The sequence below is a fragment of the Camarhynchus parvulus genome, chromosome 26, assembly GCF_901933205.1.
Source record: "Camarhynchus parvulus chromosome 26, STF_HiC, whole genome shotgun sequence".
Classification (NCBI taxonomy): Eukaryota; Metazoa; Chordata; class Aves; order Passeriformes; family Thraupidae; genus Camarhynchus; species Camarhynchus parvulus.
The window spans coordinates 1,908,368-1,924,539 of NC_044596.1; the positions used below are offsets into that span (position 1 = coordinate 1,908,368).

Below are 16,172 nucleotides of genomic sequence, written 5' to 3' on the forward strand. Positions count from 1 at the left end.
CCCCTGCCACACGCCCTGAGCACAATATTGGTACCTGCCTGGAAGTGCTCGTATCCCAGAACCAACTTCCCTGTGGGGATGGGCTTGTGTGGCCTCTGCATCCTCCCTCTGCTCTCCTGTGGGGACAGGGCTGGGATGCCCTCTGGATCCTGCCCTCCTCAATCTCCCTCTGCTCTCCCATGGGGATGGAGGTTTCAGTGCCCTCCAGGTCATCCCTCTGATTTCCCACGGGGATGAGGGTTGTGATCTCCTTTTCATCCCCCCTCTGCTCTCCCATGGGGATAGGGTTGGGATGCCCTCTGGATCCTGCCCTCTGCATCCTCCCTCTGCTTCCCCATGGGGATGGAGGTTGTGGTGCCCTCTGAATCCTCCCTCTGCAGCAAATGACCTTTAACAATTGCAAAACCAAACCTTATATCTCCATTTATCCTTCCTATTCCTTCCACTATTACAAACTAAAGCAGTTTGCATCAGAATCCAGCTGGAGTCTGCTGGGAAGTCTGGTTGAGGAAGCAGATATTGGGCTGTGATGTGTCCAGGATGGAGGAGCTGGCTGGAAACCTTGCAGCAGCAGCACCCACAGGAATGCCTGGGGTGCTTGGCTGGGTGTGGTGATGGATCTCTCTGTGCCAGTCAGTTCCTGGAAGGGATGCTGGAGTCCCACATCATCCCTCCTGCCCTCCCTTGGAGTGAGCCATGGGTTTCATGCCCCCTTGTCCCTTCCCAAGTGGAATACCATGCTGTTTTTTGGCCCATCTGCTGGGATTCTGTAGGATTGTGGCAACATTTTCCAGCCCAAAAAGCTGTACTGGTGCTGCAGGCACCCCAGCTCCAGCCTGTGCAGATTCCTCCTTTCTGGAATGGATCATTTCAACTAAATAGTTTCATTCTTCTCCCCTTTGGAGGCTGTTTCCTGCATCAAAGCTTTCAGGGAGCTTTTGGGCTGGCTGTGGCACTGAAAGCCCCTCCTTGTGGCTGCTCTGGGCTGTCTCTTTCCATCATCTTGATTTCTCTAGGACTCCTCTCAAGGTCTCCTGGGTCTCGGGGATGCTTTGTTAATCCCACTCCCTGCCATGATGTCTCATCCCTGTTAAATGGCAAAATTAAATCCTGCAGTGACATGATCTGAGGGAAGGGGCCGTGCTGGGATTCTTTGTCAGGGTCTCCTGCATGGCAGCAGGGAGGGGGCTGCAGGCTGGGCTTGCTGCTGCTTTCCCTAATTCCCTTTCATCTCTGTTGCCCTTCACTGGCAGGAGCAGCTATAAGGCCCTTTGCTGGCTGCTCACTCAGGGTGAGCACAGCAGCTGAGCAGTTTTGGGCTATTTTTCCTCTCTTTTTGGCCCAACACAGTTAAATTTGATGATCTGGTGGAAGGTGCTGGAGCTTTGAGCTGCCTCTGGCTGAGAGAGGTGACTGTTTTGGGGGTTCTCTTCCAATGGAAACATCTTGTCCTGCAGAGGAGGCTGAAAGGCAATGCAATGTCAACTTCTTTTTGTTGAAATGTTCTCTCTTGCTGAGGTTTTTTCTTGTGCTTTTAGTGTCAGTTTTGGAAGGATGTGTGGTGTTTTTAACCTGTGGGATGCTCTGCTCCTGGGGAAGAGCCTGGAAGCCCCAGGGATCTGTTGGGACCACCCCAGCTTTCTTACTGCTGCATTTTTGGGCAGAAATGTGCTGGGATTGGTTGGGGCAGGGGCTGTGGGACAAGGGGCTCTGCCTCCAGATGGGATGTGGGTTGTGCAAGGAGTGTAATTCCTGAAGGAGCCTTAGGGAGCTGGGAAGGGATTAAAGGGGATGTGTCAGGGTGCTCGTTTTTATCTTCAGGTGTGTCAAATTTACAGGGTGACAAAAACCTGGTGGCAACTTTTCAGGCAGAGGAAGGGATTTAATTTTTGGCATCTGTAGCCTTGTATTTGGTGATGTTTATTTTTGTGGATTGAAGGGATCCATGGCTCCCTGTAGCTTGGGGAGATGCCATGCCCTAAGGATCACATCCTGATTTAGCATTTCTTTCCTTTGCTCCCAGCAAATCCAGTTTGCAGATGACATGCAGGAGTTCACCAAATTCCCGACCAAGACGGGCCGTCGGTCCCTGTCCCGCTCCATCTCCCAGTCTTCCACTGACAGCTACAGCTCTGGTAGGTGCCAGCTCCTTGTCCTTGTGTGTTCCTCTCTTAAAAACCCAGCGTGGGTGCTGCAGTGAATGTGCTGCTCACACCCTGTGGCAGGATTTGTGCTGCTGTTCGTACTTGGATGCTGAGGGAATGATTCCAGGCATTCCCGAAGCTCAGGCATTGATTGATTGCCAGTTGATAATTCTGGTACCTCTGGGCTGTTCTAGAGAAAAAGAGTGCAAAAAATTCCTTCAGGGCATTGGCTTTCCTTGGTAGTTTGAGCCATGAGTGAAAGCTGGGAAGGGAAACAGAGCAGAAACCTGAAGGGTAGGAGGTTCCTTGGTTCATAAGGCCTGGCATAACACTCATTCATTGCTCTTTTTTGGTTTAGCTGCCTCGTACACAGACAGCTCTGATGATGAGGTGTCCCCCCGAGAGAAGCAGCAAACCAACTCCAAGGGCAGCAGCAATTTCTGTGTGAAGAACATCAAACAGGCAGAGTTCGGGCGCCGCGAGATTGAGATCGCCGAGCAAGGTACAGAGTGGAGGGTGGGGCTTCTGGGGCCTGGGGCAGGTTCTGGACACCAGGAGCTGAGGAATGGCAAATCCCACTCCTGCTGCAGCCTTGGATGTCCTGTTTCTTTCCCCCAAAATCAGTTAGGGAAGAGTGAGATGTGCCAGCAAACGTTGATGCTGTGTCCCATCCCTTTTCTAGCAGGAGCAGAGCTCTTGCGGGGTTTAATGTTTTGTTGGCTTTGGATGGACAAGGATTTTGTAACACTTTCAGAGATATGAAAGCTGAAAATCCCACCCCTTCCTGTGGGGGTGGTAGGAAGCTGAATTACCATTTCCAGTGAAGTGATTGGGTAACTCTCCTTTTAGAAGGGGAAGATAATTCAGACACATCTAGAGCAGCTCTTCTGAGATGTGGCAGCTCTGTTTTCAAGTTCAGGTGCTTCACCTGCTGCCACAGGGCTGGTGACTGTCATTATGAACCTTCCCCAGGCAGTGCCAGTCCCAGACCCCTGCTTGCCTCTCTCCTTGTCCCTTGGTCAAGTGACAAATGGCGCTGGTGTTTTGGTCCTGTTTTGCACAGACCTGCCAGGCCAGGGATGAGGAGCTTTCTCCCTGCCTGTGTAACAGCTTCAGCAGAAGTTTTGGGGCTGGAGGTATCCTGGGAGGCCCTGAAAGGAGGGGAGCTGTGGCAGAGAGGGGACCCTGCAGACTGAAGCAGCGTTAAAACCTCTCTTCCTTTTGCAGATATGTCTGCTCTGATTTCACTCAGGAAACGAGCCCAGGGGGAGAAGCCTTTGGCTGGAGCTAAAATTGTGGGCTGTACCCACATCACAGCACAGACTGCAGTGAGTGGCTGCTTGTTTGGGAGGCCTGGGCTGGGACATCAGCTTTTCCATGGGGAGCAAATTTCTTTATCTCTTTGGGTGGGAGAAGGGACGTTCAGTTGAGTCTGGACACGTTTTGGAAAGGATCTGCTGGTGGCATTTCCCCAGGGCAGCATTTGGTTCCTGTGCCCATCACTGCTGCCCAAGGCCAGGGTCAGGGGCACCCTGGGAGTCTCTGCTCTCATCCCCTGACCACTGGGGCACCCCTGACCCCTGGGACAGCCCTGGTCCCTGGGGCACTGCAGGCACCTGGGGTGCCCCTGACCCCCAGGGCACCCCTGACCTCTGGGGCACTTCTGACCCCCAGGACATCCCTGATCCCCAGGTTATCCCTGTCCCCGTGGGGCACCCCTGACCTCTGGGGCACTTCTGACCCCCAGGACATCCCTGATCCCCAGGTTATCCCTGTCCCCGTGGGGCACCCCTGACCCCCAGGACGTCCCTGTCCCCTGGGGCACCCATGACCCCTGGAACACCCCTGACCTCTGGGGCACTCCTGACCCCCTGGGGCACTGCTGGCACCTGAGGCACCCCTGACCCCCAGGACATCCCTGACCCCCGGGTTATCCCTGATCCCTGGAACACCCCTGACCCCCAGGACAACCTGGATCCCTGGAACACCCCTGATCTCTGGGGCTCCCCTGACCCCCAGGTTATCCCTGATCCCTGGAACACTCCTGATCCCTGGGGCACCCCTGACTCCTGACCCTAACCCCTGGCCCTCCAGATAGCTCTGACCCCTGGGGCTCCCCTGACCCCCAGGTTATCCCTGACCTCTGGGACACCCCTGACCCCTAGAATACCCCGGACACCCTGCGACACCCGGAACACCGACCGTCCCTGGGGCATCCTGCCAACGCCTCACATGACCCTCTGGCCCGACCGTCTGGACTGACTACACCCCCCCCCCGCCGAACACCCCAGACACCCCTGTCCCTGGGTTACCCCTGAGCCGGCCCACCCGTTGTCCCGCAGGTGCTGATCGAGACGCTGTGTGCCCTGGGGGCGCAGTGCCGCTGGTCCGCCTGCAACATCTACTCCACCCAGAACGAGGTGGCCGCGGCCTTGGCAGAGGCTGGTGAGTGCAGCTGGGCCTGAGCCCCCCCGGCCCCTCCTGCCTCCCTGGCCTCCCCCAGGGCAAACCTTCCAGGGAACTTCGTATTGCATTTGTATAGATTTCGTTTTATATTGTATATGTCTTATTCTATATTTATGGAAATTTTATATTTACTATAATATATAATAATAAAAATTATATTTAAATTATAAAATTATCATTTCTATTTAGGAGTGTTTTCTACTAGATATATAAAAATATAAATAAATATTTAAATAATATATATTATAAATATATATATATACATTCACATAAAATATACAATATAATATGAATACATGTATAGATACTTATAAAAGACTTATAAATATATTTTATATAGAATATCAATAAAATAGGTATAAAATAAATTGGAATAAATATAAAATTCTAAAAACATAAAATATATTTTAATTTTATATTTTACCATATTTTAGTTCTATTTTATTAATTTTTATACTGTTTAAAATTAAGCCATTAATAGTATTACTACAATAATTACTACTACAATAGTAACTACTACAAGTTATTGTTAGTAGTATTGTTTTCTTCTTATTTATTATTATTTCTTTGTGTTTTTTAAAATATTTTTTTAATTTTGTATTTCTGTTTTAGGGAATTGCTATTTTTGGGGAATATCTTCTAGGGAGGGATGGGCAGGTCTGATCCTGCTGTGGGCAGTGATGGGATCTCTGCATGCTCCCCCTGGCTCTTGTGTCCGTGTGTTTCTGGAGCTGGCCAAGCAGGAGAGAGCTCAGCCACGCCCAGCAAACTCCAGGGATGCTCCTGTTCTTGCAGGTGTTGCTGTGTTTGCCTGGAAAGGGGAGTCCGAGGATGATTTCTGGTGGTGCATTGACCGCTGTGTTAACGTAGATGGCTGGCAGGCCAACATGGTAAGGAGCCTTCTCCTGCCCTTCCTCTTCCTCCCTTCCACCCTGGGGCTGTTCCTGGGAGCCTGCTGACCTTGAATTTGACCTCCATTAATGGGGGGCTCTTGGAGATGGGCTGGGAACAGCCATGGGAATGTCAGGAGCTGCAGAGAGGATGTCCTGAGTTGGCACATCCCAAGGGCAAGGGAACAGCTCCTGGTGGAGCTGCCATCAGCCAAGAAATGGGACCTGTTTCCCCTGCAGGAGCTGCCCCAGCCACTCCTCTCTCAGCACAGGTGCCATCTGCCCTCTCCCTCCCAAAGCTGGGCTCATAGTGGGCACCTTCCCCTTGTCAAAGCCCATGTCCCCCCTTGGTGCATGGTCTGTGGTCACCAGTGATGTGTCCATGGGCCATGGCACCTCCCACAGCCTGTCCTCTCCTGTTTGCTTTCAGGGCATCAGTGTGGTGGTGTCCTGAGCTCAGCCTGGTTAGTTAGTGCTGCCTGTGGTCACCTTCCCAGGCTGCAGAGCAATAGCAGAGGCAGGAGATCCTGTTAGGATCCAGCAGTTCCACGCAGGGTTAAGGAATCTCAGTGTTTTAGAGGAGACCCCGAGTTGCAGGGGAACCTGGGAGTCCTGACCTCCAGGCCTCTGCCCAGACAGCCCCTCCAGCAGTGCCTGAAGATGCTTCTCCAAACCATTTTCCCCATCCTGTCCTCGGCCAGTGCATTTCCCAGTGGGAGGCCTGACTGCTCCCTGTTCTTCCTTGCCTGTTCTAGATCCTGGATGATGGTGGGGACCTGACCCATTGGGTTTATAAGAAATACCCCAGCGTGTTCAAGAAGATCCGAGGGATTGTGGAGGAGAGCGTGACAGGCGTGCACAGGTGGGAGCTTTGGGAAGGCAGACCCAGAGATCTCAGGGAGTTGCTGCTGTCTGCTCTGACCTGCCTCTGCCCTCTCCCAGGCTGTACCAGCTCTCCAAGGCTGGGAAGCTCTGTGTCCCAGCCATGAATGTGAATGACTCTGTCACCAAGCAGAAGTTTGATAACCTGTATTGCTGCCGGGAATCCATCCTGGATGGGTGAGTCCAGCTCTTTTCCCCATGAGACTTCCACATGGGTGGGTTTGGCTTTGGCTGCTTCTTAAGCAGAGATCAGGCTCTGCTGCTTTGACCTGGTTTTGGGCTTGACTGATCCCAACACAGGTCTCTCTCTGTCCCCCAGCCTGAAGAGGACCACGGATGTGATGTTTGGAGGGAAGCAAGTGGTGGTTTGTGGTTATGGGGAGGTGAGTTCTGTGAGCTGTGCTGGCCTCCCCCAAGCTCAGCATCCTGCAATTCCCTGTGCAAAGTCCACTTGCCCTTCCTATAAAGAGTAGATCCAACCTGGTGAGCAATAACCAGGGAAATCTTGCTGGGAGGAAGGAGATCAGAGATCACATTTCCCAGTTTGCTGCAGATGAACTGGGCTGCACAGCTGACAGTTGCTGGGAGCACTGGCCTGAATTATAACTACCCACGGGTACTCCCATCTGCTGTCCCTGGCCCAGGTTCAGCATCCAGCCTGGCTGTCACTGAGCAGGGCAGGCAGCTTCTCCCTGGGAATAATACTCTGGCAGTGGGAAATTGTATCATGAACCTGTCACTGATTCTACCCTGGAAGAGCTGGAGCTGGGAGCTGCCACCTTCCCTCCATCTGTGCACGTCTGTGTGGGTGTTTATCTTCCAGCACTGTGCAGGGACTGGCAGGAGCTGCAAAGGCTCTTCCCAGCAGGAATTTGCTCCCTAATTCATTTAGGCACCAGGGGAGTCCAGCTTTGCTTGACCAAGAGACTGTGCTGGCTCTCAGTGAGCGCTCTGGGTTGGTGCCTGATTCTGCAGGCAGGAGTTGTGCTGGGTGTTGTTGTCTGTCCTGAACTTTACTGGACTTCACAACAGGGGAGTCAGAGAATCCCAGACTTCCAGCCTGTATTTGGATTGGAAGGGAACTTCAAGCTCATCCAGTTCTACCCCCTGCCATGGACAGGGACACCTTCCACTTGACGAGGTTGCTCCAAGCCCCACCCAACCCTGAACACTTCCAGGGATGGGGAGCCACAGCTTTTCTGAGAAGTCCATTCCAATGCCTCACCACCCTCACAGGGAAGAATTCCTTCCCACTATCCCATCTAACCCTGCCCTCTGGCAGTGGGAAGCCATTCCTCCTTGCCCTGTCACTCTGTGCCTTGTCCAAAGTCCCTCTTCAGCTCTCCAGAAGCCCCTTTAGGCACTGAAAGGGGCTCTAAGGTCTTGCTGCAGCCTGCTCTGCTCCAGGCTGAGCACCCTTAGCTCCCCCAGCCTGTTCACCCTGAATGGTTTCCCCTGTGGGTGTGAGTTGAGTCCCAGCTGTGTTCAGTAGACCCAGGGTTAGAGCTGGGTGATAAGTGAGGGTTGCTCTGGAAAGGTTTTTGGTCCAGCACCTTGCTGGTCACAAAACGGGGCTGAGTAGAGTCTGTGCAGCAGAGCCAGGTGTTGGTGTGGGTTGGTGATGTGGAGAGCTGGACTCTGTTTTAATTTTCCACTGAGGAGAGGGAGCGAGTCTGAGATGCTGTTGCAGGAACCCTCTGCTCCCTATGCTGATGTGGGCAGCATGGGATGGAGGACCTGCTCCCTGAGGAGTGCAGGATGGCTCTGAAATCCTGTAGCTTAAAGGCAAGGGGGCACTATGTGCTCCTCTGGGCTGTCTTTAATTCCTGCTTGGAGAAAGGCTCCTGCAATGCTGGGGCTGCACAAGCTGTGAGAGGTGGGTTGGGAAAGCTCCTGTCATGGATATTTCCAGTTGGGGCAGCCACAGCTTCTCTGGACAACCTGTTCCAGGGCCTTACCACTCCCACAGGGGAGAATTCCTTCCCAGTATCCTGTCTAATCCTGCCCTCTGGCAGTGGGAGGCTGCTGGCCTTGGAGGGGGAGCTGGGCTTGTGGCAGTTGTGCCACTCACCAGGTACATCCTGAGCTGTTCCTGGCATTGGGCAAGTGGCTGGGATGAGGATCCTGAGCTGTTCCAGCCTGGGATGGGCCTGGGCTGTTTAGGGCAGGGGCTGTGGCACTGGTGGCTCTGTGTCCTGCCTCACTGCTCCTTCTGCCTTGGCAGGTTGGCAAGGGATGCTGTGCTGCCCTGAAAGCCCTGGGAGCCATCGTGTACGTCACCGAGATCGACCCCATCTGTGCTCTCCAGGCCTGGTAAGGTGCTCCCATCGGCTCAGGAGTGACTCTCTCTCTGCTCTTCCAAACCCTGCCAGAGGCTGGAGTGAAGCCAGGGATCTGTGGTGCATTTTGGAGAACATGCACCTTGTTGGGGTGTGATAGGAAAGGGCTTGGGCAGCTTTCAGGGGTGGGATACTGGGCAGAAGGTGTTCACTGGCTGATTTGGGGAGGCTGCTCAGGCCTCTATGCCACACATTCCTGGCTCATCCAACATTTCCAAGTGTGGGCTGGATATCCCAACTATTGCACAGCCTTCCCTCGTGGCACTGGTGTCCCTGGAGGGGTAGAGGAGAGCCTGGGCTGCTGCCAGAGCAGTTTGGAGCTGCTGAGATCCCTCATGGCCTGGGGCAGAGAAGGAACAAGCTTCTCCTCCTCATTGTGGTCCCTATTCCCCTTTTTTTGCCAGCATGGATGGATTTCGGGTGGTGAAGCTGAGTGAAGTAATCCGTCAGGTGGATGTCGTCATCACCTGCACAGGTAGGGATAGACAAGGCTGGAGCAGGCTCAGGAGCACCATTCCCAAGTGGGGTCTCAAGGGAGCTGGGAATGGAGGACATTTCACTGCTCTGTGCTCCTAATTTTCCACAACAGCTGAGCTCTGCCAAGAGCTTTTCACCCTGATTTGCTGTATGACCACAGTCCTGGCCCAGAGCAGAGGGACATCTTGGCCACATGTTCTTAGTGTATTTTGGGATCTCCTAGAGCCTGGTTAATTCATAGGAGCAAAAGATCAAAGATTTGGGCACTGCCCAGGCTCCCCAGGGAATGGTCACAGTCCCAGTCCTGCCAGAGCTTAAGGGGTGTTTGGGCAATGCTCTCAGGCACAGGGTGGGATTGTTGGCAGTGTCCTGTGCAGGGTCCAGGAGCTGGACTTGATGGCCCTCGTGGATCCCTTCCAGTTCAGGATATTCCACAACTGCACTTGTCCCACATGTTCTCTGTCACAGCCACAAGGGTTCAGTCCCAGGGAAGCTCCTCTGATATTGCTCCAAGCTGAGCTTCTCTGACTCGAGTTCAGGGAAGGAGAAACCAGAGGGTTTGTGTTCCCACTGCTGTGGGGTCAGCTGTGCCCTCTGTGCCTGCAGGGAACAAGAACGTGGTGACCAGGGAGCACCTGGACCGGATGAAGAACAGCTGCATCGTGTGCAACATGGGCCACTCCAACACCGAGATTGACGTGGTGAGTGCTGCCACCCCTGGCTGTGAGTGCTGCCACCCCTGGCTGTGCCCCTCTGCTGCCACCCCTGGCTGTGAGTGCTGCCACCCCTGGCTGTGAGTGCTGCCACCCCTGGCTGTGCCCCTCTGCTGCCACCCCTGGCTGTGAGTGCTGGCACCTCTGGCTGTACCTGCCTTCCTGCTGACTCCTCTGGCTGTGCCCACCTCTGGCACCTTTGGCTGTGCCTGCCTACTGGCTCCTGCCCTGACCCAGCCTGTGCCTGTCCTCTGGCTGTGCCCACTTGCTGGCTCCCCTGGCTGTGCCCATCTGCCTGCTGGCACCCCTGGCTGTGCCTGCCTGCTGGCTCCTGCCATGACCTCAGCCTCTGCCTCTCCTCTGGCTGTGCCCCCTGCTTGCTGGCTGCTCTGGCTGTGCCCATCTGCCAGCTCCTGCCCTGACCCAGCTGTGCCTCTCCGCTGGCTGTGCCCCCCTGCCTGCTGGCACCCCTGGCTGTGCCTGCCTGCTGAGTCCTGCCATGACCTCAGCCTCTGCCTCTCCTCTGGCTGTGCCCCCTGCTTGCTGGCTGCTCTGGCTGTGCTCATCTGCCAGCTCCTGCCCTGACCCAGCTGTGCCTCTCCCCTGGCTGTGCTCCCCTGCCTGCTGAGTCCTGCCATGACCTCAGCCTCTGCCTCTCCTCTGGCTGTGCCCTCCTGGCAACACCCCTGACTGTGCCCGCCTCCCTGCTGGCTCCTCTGGCTGTGCCCATCTGCTGGCTCCTGCCCTGACCAGCTGTGCCTCTCCTCTGACTGTGCCCATCTGCTGGCACCCCTGGCTGTGCCCCCCTGCCAGCTCCTGCCCTGACCCAGCCTGTGCCCTCCCATTGCAGACCAGCCTGCGGATGCCGGAGCTGACCTGGGAGCGGGTGCGCTCCCAAGTGGATCACGTCATCTGGCCCGACGGGAAGCGGGTGGTGCTGCTGGCCGAGGTGTGTGGAGAGCTGGGCCATGGTGCTTTGGGCCTCCGTCAGGAAATCACACAGGTTTAGTCAGGTGGAAAAGTGCTGAGAGAAGCTTCAGGCCTCAAAAAAGGGTTTTTAAAATTTATTTAATTTATTTTTTGTTTTCCTTTCTTGAGGGTGGGCATGTCATATCCCACATGCAGCCACAGAGGTGCCTTGTGACTCCATTCTTCCAAGCTGGGGTTCATCCCACTCAGGCAAACCCCATCTGTGCAGAGTTTCCCAGGTGCTGGGTGGCTCCTCTTCCCACAGGAGCTGTTCTGGCAGGAGGAGGGACTGGCTTTTCTAGGGACCACAATATACCCGTGCCTTGAAATGAAGGGTTAAGGTGGAAACTGAAGCAGATTTGAAATGCTCTGGGCACCGTGCTCTGGTTCTCTGTGCCCCTGGTTCCTTGTGCAGGGAGGGGATGAGGGCGAATCCCATCTGGGAACTCAGTTTGGTTTGGATTTGGGAGCATGTCCAGCTGTGTGCTGACTCCTGCTTCCTCCCAGGGCCGTCTGCTCAACCTCAGCTGCTCCACGGTTCCCACCTTCGTTCTCTCCATCACAGCCACCACACAGGTCCGTACATGGGTGGGGCCCTGCACAAGCCTAGGGGTGGGGATGGTTTGGAAGGAGCTGGGAACATGCTGGGATTGGTCCTTGAGGTGGCACCACTGCCAGAAATACCATTTTTTCTGGGCTGGAGTTATTGCTGGCACGGACCCAGTGTTTTGGGTACAGCGAGTTTTGGGAGAGCTTTTAAATGAGCGGTTTCATGGCACAGATCCTGCTGGGCTGGAATACAGGTTTAACCTTCCCCCAGACAGGTTTGAACCCTCCTAGGACAGGTTTGTGACCCTCTAGCATGGGTTTAACCTTCCCCAGCACAGGTTTAAGCCCCTCTAGCACTGATTTAAGCTCCCTCAGCATGTGTTTAAGCCCATCTAGCACAGGTTTTAGCTTACCTTAAAGCAAGGCTTTGTTTGGGCTGGGAACATGGAGGGGGCTGGTGGCACTGGGGACACTGAGGGGATTGATGGGATTGATGGGACTGGGAACACTGAGGGGATGATGGGACTGGGAGCATGGAGGGTCTGGTGGCACTGGCACTCATGGGGAAGGACAGCCATGGTGACATGAATTCCCTTATCCTCACTCCTGTCAGCCCAAGGGGACAGGGAACAGGCCTGTGTTTTGGATTTGGTTCCCAACAGTGGAAGCCAGCTCTCAGATGCAGTTTCATCTGTCCTGAAGGAATCTGTCCTGCTTTTTGGATGCTGCCAGTTTCTGAGGAGCAGCCCCTCCATTTCCATGTGCTGCAGCAGCTGGGTGGTTTAAGAGGAGAAGAGCTGCTAACCCTAAACCACCATCATGGTTTTCCCTGGGGTGTTGAGCCCAGATGCTGCAAACAGGCTGGGTGATCCCTGCTCTCTGATCCCTCCAGTGGGATTATGGGGACCCAGACAGGGATGTACCCAGGGTGGGAGCCTGTCCCTCAAGGCATGTTGGAAATGGTTGCACTGTCCTTCAAGCTCCCAGATCCTTCTCTGCCTTTGTGAGCTTTGTGCTGCCCAAGCTGTAGGCCATTCCTGACTGTTCCCAGCTTATCCCTGTGCTCTCCACAGGCTCTGGCTCTGATTGAGCTCTACAATGCTCCCGAGGGCCGGTACAAGCAGGACGTTTACCTGCTGCCAAAGAAGATGGGTGAGTGAAGGAACTGACTTTCCCTGGGGATCCGTGTGCCAGCAGTGTCAGAAGAGCTCAAACCTGGGCTGGGAAACACTTCCAGAGGGACAGCAAGTTCAGGAAAGCCACAGGCAGTGACCTTAAAATCCATGGGGGTTATTTGCTTTATCTTTGTTAGTGTTGTGCAGCGTGGGAGGCATCCCACATCCTGCAGCCTCCCTTCTCTGGGATTTTCCATGCCCTCCTTGTGCCTTTAGGGGCACATCCAGCCCAGGCTTGGGCTCAGCCCTGCTTTGGGTGATGGTGAATCTGGGGTGCTGCTCATCCAGACCTTCCAGTCATCGCTGCCCGTGTTGTGGTGAGGTGTGGACCCCCTGATCCCGTGTTCCCTGTCCCGTTCCCAGATGAGTATGTGGCCAGTTTGCACCTGCCGTCGTTCGACGCCCACCTGACGGAGCTGACGGACGATCAGGCCAAATACCTGGGACTCAACAAAAACGGGCCTTTCAAACCCAACTACTACAGGTGAGAGCTGCTGGGGCAGCAGCTCCCAGCTCCCCGTTGGTTTGGAGTTCTGCCTCCAGCTCCAAGGTCTCCAGCAGCAGAAGGATGTCCTGAGGAGGCCATAGAGATGCTTTGAGGGCTGGAGCCCCTCTGGGAGAGCTGGAAGGCTCCTGAGAGAGCTTAGAGTCCCTTCCAGTGCCTGGAGAGGGCAGGATTGGATGGAATATTGGGAAGGGATTCTTGGCTGTGAGGGTGCCCAGAGCAGCTGTGGCTGCCCCTGCATCCCTGGGAGTGTCCAAGGCCAGGCTGGACAGGGCTTGGGGCAGCCTGGGGCAGTGGAAGGTGTCCTTGCCTGTGGAATGAGATGAGCTTTAAAGTCCCTGCCAGCCCAAAGCAGTCTGGAATCCCATGCCTGGGGGATGCCCTTGCCCTGGCACAGCAGTACCTCCCATCCATGTCCCTCACTGTCCCTTCCTTCTCTCCTAGATACTGACGGGACCATTTCCATGAAGGACCAGACCACACAAGGCAACATTTGAGAGATTATTTTTAAAAATCATTTTTATTTTGGTTTACCTTTTTTTTTTTTTTTTTTTGGTTAACCACCACCAGAACCTGTTTTTACATTTGATCTGTGATTTTAAGGTCAGGTTTTCTTTTTCCCCCTTTTCCATGATCACATCCCTGTCTGATCTTGCCAGACAACCTGGGATTTGCTTCTTGCTTTCATGTGGCTGAAGCTGCTGATTCCCAGCCCTGGCTCCAGGAGGGGCTTTCCCTTTCCTGCTGGGCCAAGGGCACTTCATTCCTGCAGCAATGGTTTATTTTGGCTTTTATTTTGTATTTTTTCCCACCTTTCCAGCCCACGTCGGTCTCAGCCGGGCTCCCTGTGGATCCGGAGATGCTCTTCTACCTTATCTTCTATTTCTTTGTGTGGATTATCTGCAACTTCTAAATTGCCTTAAAGAGCCCAGTTTTAGCTGCTAGATCCCTGCTCCAGGTGCTTCCTGGGAGCAGAGTGGCCTGCAGGACACCTGGCAAAGGGGGTGACTGTGCCCAAGCCCAGGTCCCTGTGATGAGGTGGCCCAGGTTTGGTGGCCACTGGATTGGGTTTGGTGGCCACCTGGGTCCGGGGGAGTTCAGTGTTTCAGGGTGCTAATCTGAATCTGGATGGGGGTCGCTTTCCCAGCATTATCCTCATCTCTCCTAGGTTTTTTGTTTGTTTGTTTGTTTTTTTTTTAGCCAAACTGCACCTTAATTGAGTTTTAAACATTTTTTTCTGTTTGTTTATTTGGGTTTTTTTTTCTTCCTCTTTTCCTTTTTGATCCTTACAGAGATGTTTTAGAGGGCGAGGATTGTTATTAGATGTTTTAAAAAGGAAGCACTGGCAACGTGGCCACCTTCCCATCTCCCACTGGGAAGTGCTGGGTGGTGTTGAGGGTGTCTGGGGTGGGTTTTGGGGGTGTTTCACAATTTTTTTTTGAGCTGGATGCAGAGATGAGCCTTCCCCATACTGCAGCCCGGCCCCTCTGCTCCCTGTCACTGTTTTCCTCTCCTGGTGTGTCCTGGATGCTCCCATCACCTCCTCCATGCCCTCCCTGCTGACATTTCCCATTCCCAGCTTGTGCTGGGGTGTGAGCAGCTCCTTCCAACCCACCGAGGTTCCTCTGGCTCCTGTTCCTTTCCCCACCCAGGGGAGGGAAGGAGCTGCTGGCGCCTCCTGGATGGTGGAGCTGCTCCTTCCCCCCTTTGCAGGGATCCACCTGGACGGGTCCTTCCCGGGGAATTTGCAGTTTTGGGGTGTGCAGAGCTCCATGGGGCACCAGGGGATGGGAGAGGTGCTGACATCATCCCCCTCCACATCCTCTGACTGCTCCTCTCTCCCAGCCTGCCTGGTCTCCTCCTGGATAGATTTTGGGGATCACCTGCCTTGCTCCCCCACAGATCCCAGGGATCCCCTGGGTCCCTTCCACCATCCCCCAGACCTCCCTGGGGACAGCTTAGCGAGCTGGGATGGGCGTTTGTGGGAAGGATGGGGAGCATCCCCCCTTCCCTGCGAGCCCCCCACGCCCGGGGGTCCCCGTTCCCACCCGTCCCGGGTGGAATCTCGGCCAAGGGCTCTGTGTCTGTATAAGCCATGCTGGGGGAGCCCGGGGGCGACGGCGGCGGCAGCGGCGGGCCGGGAGCGAGAGGTTTATTTTGTATAGGAATGATTTTTAATGAATGCAATATTAATCCTTGCAGATGAGCAATAAATCATTAAAGTCTAATTAAACTATTAGGAAAAATCAAGTGGTTGTGGGTGGTTTGTTTGGTCTCAAGGGTAGGGCTGGAATCTCCCTTTGGTCACCTCGGGGTTGGGATTGGGTCCCGCCAGAATTTTCTGAGCGTTGCCGCAACTCTGGATTTTGGGGTCTCGCCCTCTTCAAAGCCCAACAGGGCATCTTAGCTTGGGCTTTAAACCCTGTCAGGTTCCTTCGTCGGGGTCTGACTCCCCTCTGAGCCCATCAGGCCACCCCAGTTTGGGGTCTAAGCCCCCCCAGCCCCTTCACTGGAGCGTTCCTTTGTTCCAGGCCCCTCAATTTGGGGTCTGAGCCCCCCCAGCCCCTTCACTGGAGCGTTCCTTTGTTCCAGGCCCCTCAATTTGGGGTCTGAGCCCCCCCAGCCCCTTCACTGGAGCGTTCCTTTGTTCCAGGCCCCTCAATTTGGGGTCTGAGCCCCCCAGCCCCTTCACTGGAGCGTTCCTTTGTTCCAGGCCCCTCAATTTGGGGTCTGAGCCCCCCCAGCCCCTTCACTGGAGCGTTCCTTTGTTCCAGGCCCCTCGCTTTGGGACCTGCCTGTTCCGCCACTCCCAACATGGCGGCCCCCAGGCCTGGGCCCACCCTGGAGCGAGGCGGAAGTGCCACACCCAGCATGGCCGCGCCTGGGGCCGCGCCGCACCCAAGATGGCCGCGCGGGGGCGGAGCCGGCCGTCCGGCCGTGTGTCGCGCCGTCCGTGGCCGCCGGGGGCGGGCAGCGCCGGCCGTGACGCGGCCGCCACGGCGGAGCGGCGGGGCCGGCGGGCGGAGCTGCATCGCACCCACTGGAGACACCGGCGCTCCCCTG

General features: G+C 55.0%; 1 protein-coding gene across 2 annotated transcripts in view; it reads left to right on the plus strand.

The window, feature by feature from the left end:
• Positions 1-15,359, plus strand: part of AHCYL1 (adenosylhomocysteinase like 1) — a 28,826-nt gene extending 13,467 nt beyond the window's left edge. Inside the window, exons 2-17 of one of the 2 annotated variants that reach the window (XM_030965867.1) lie at positions 2,024-2,135; positions 2,503-2,646; positions 3,372-3,472; positions 4,487-4,589; positions 5,406-5,500; positions 6,256-6,362; positions 6,443-6,559; positions 6,702-6,765; positions 8,607-8,695; positions 9,126-9,196; positions 9,805-9,899; positions 10,762-10,860; positions 11,388-11,456; positions 12,503-12,581; positions 12,968-13,088; positions 13,554-15,359. In XM_030965867.1, the coding sequence (XP_030821727.1) occupies positions 2,024-2,135; positions 2,503-2,646; positions 3,372-3,472; positions 4,487-4,589; positions 5,406-5,500; positions 6,256-6,362; positions 6,443-6,559; positions 6,702-6,765; positions 8,607-8,695; positions 9,126-9,196; positions 9,805-9,899; positions 10,762-10,860; positions 11,388-11,456; positions 12,503-12,581; positions 12,968-13,088; positions 13,554-13,560 (1,473 nt within the window). In that variant the 3' untranslated portion in view covers positions 13,561-15,359. Of the gene's footprint in view, positions 1-2,023; positions 2,136-2,502; positions 2,647-3,371; positions 3,473-4,486; positions 4,590-5,405; positions 5,501-6,255; positions 6,363-6,442; positions 6,560-6,701; positions 6,766-8,606; positions 8,696-9,125; positions 9,197-9,804; positions 9,900-10,761; positions 10,861-11,387; positions 11,457-12,502; positions 12,582-12,967; positions 13,093-13,553 lie in introns of those variants that run through there. The other variant, XM_030965868.1, reaches the window with a different exon arrangement.
• Positions 15,360-16,172: the final 813 nt, after the last annotated feature.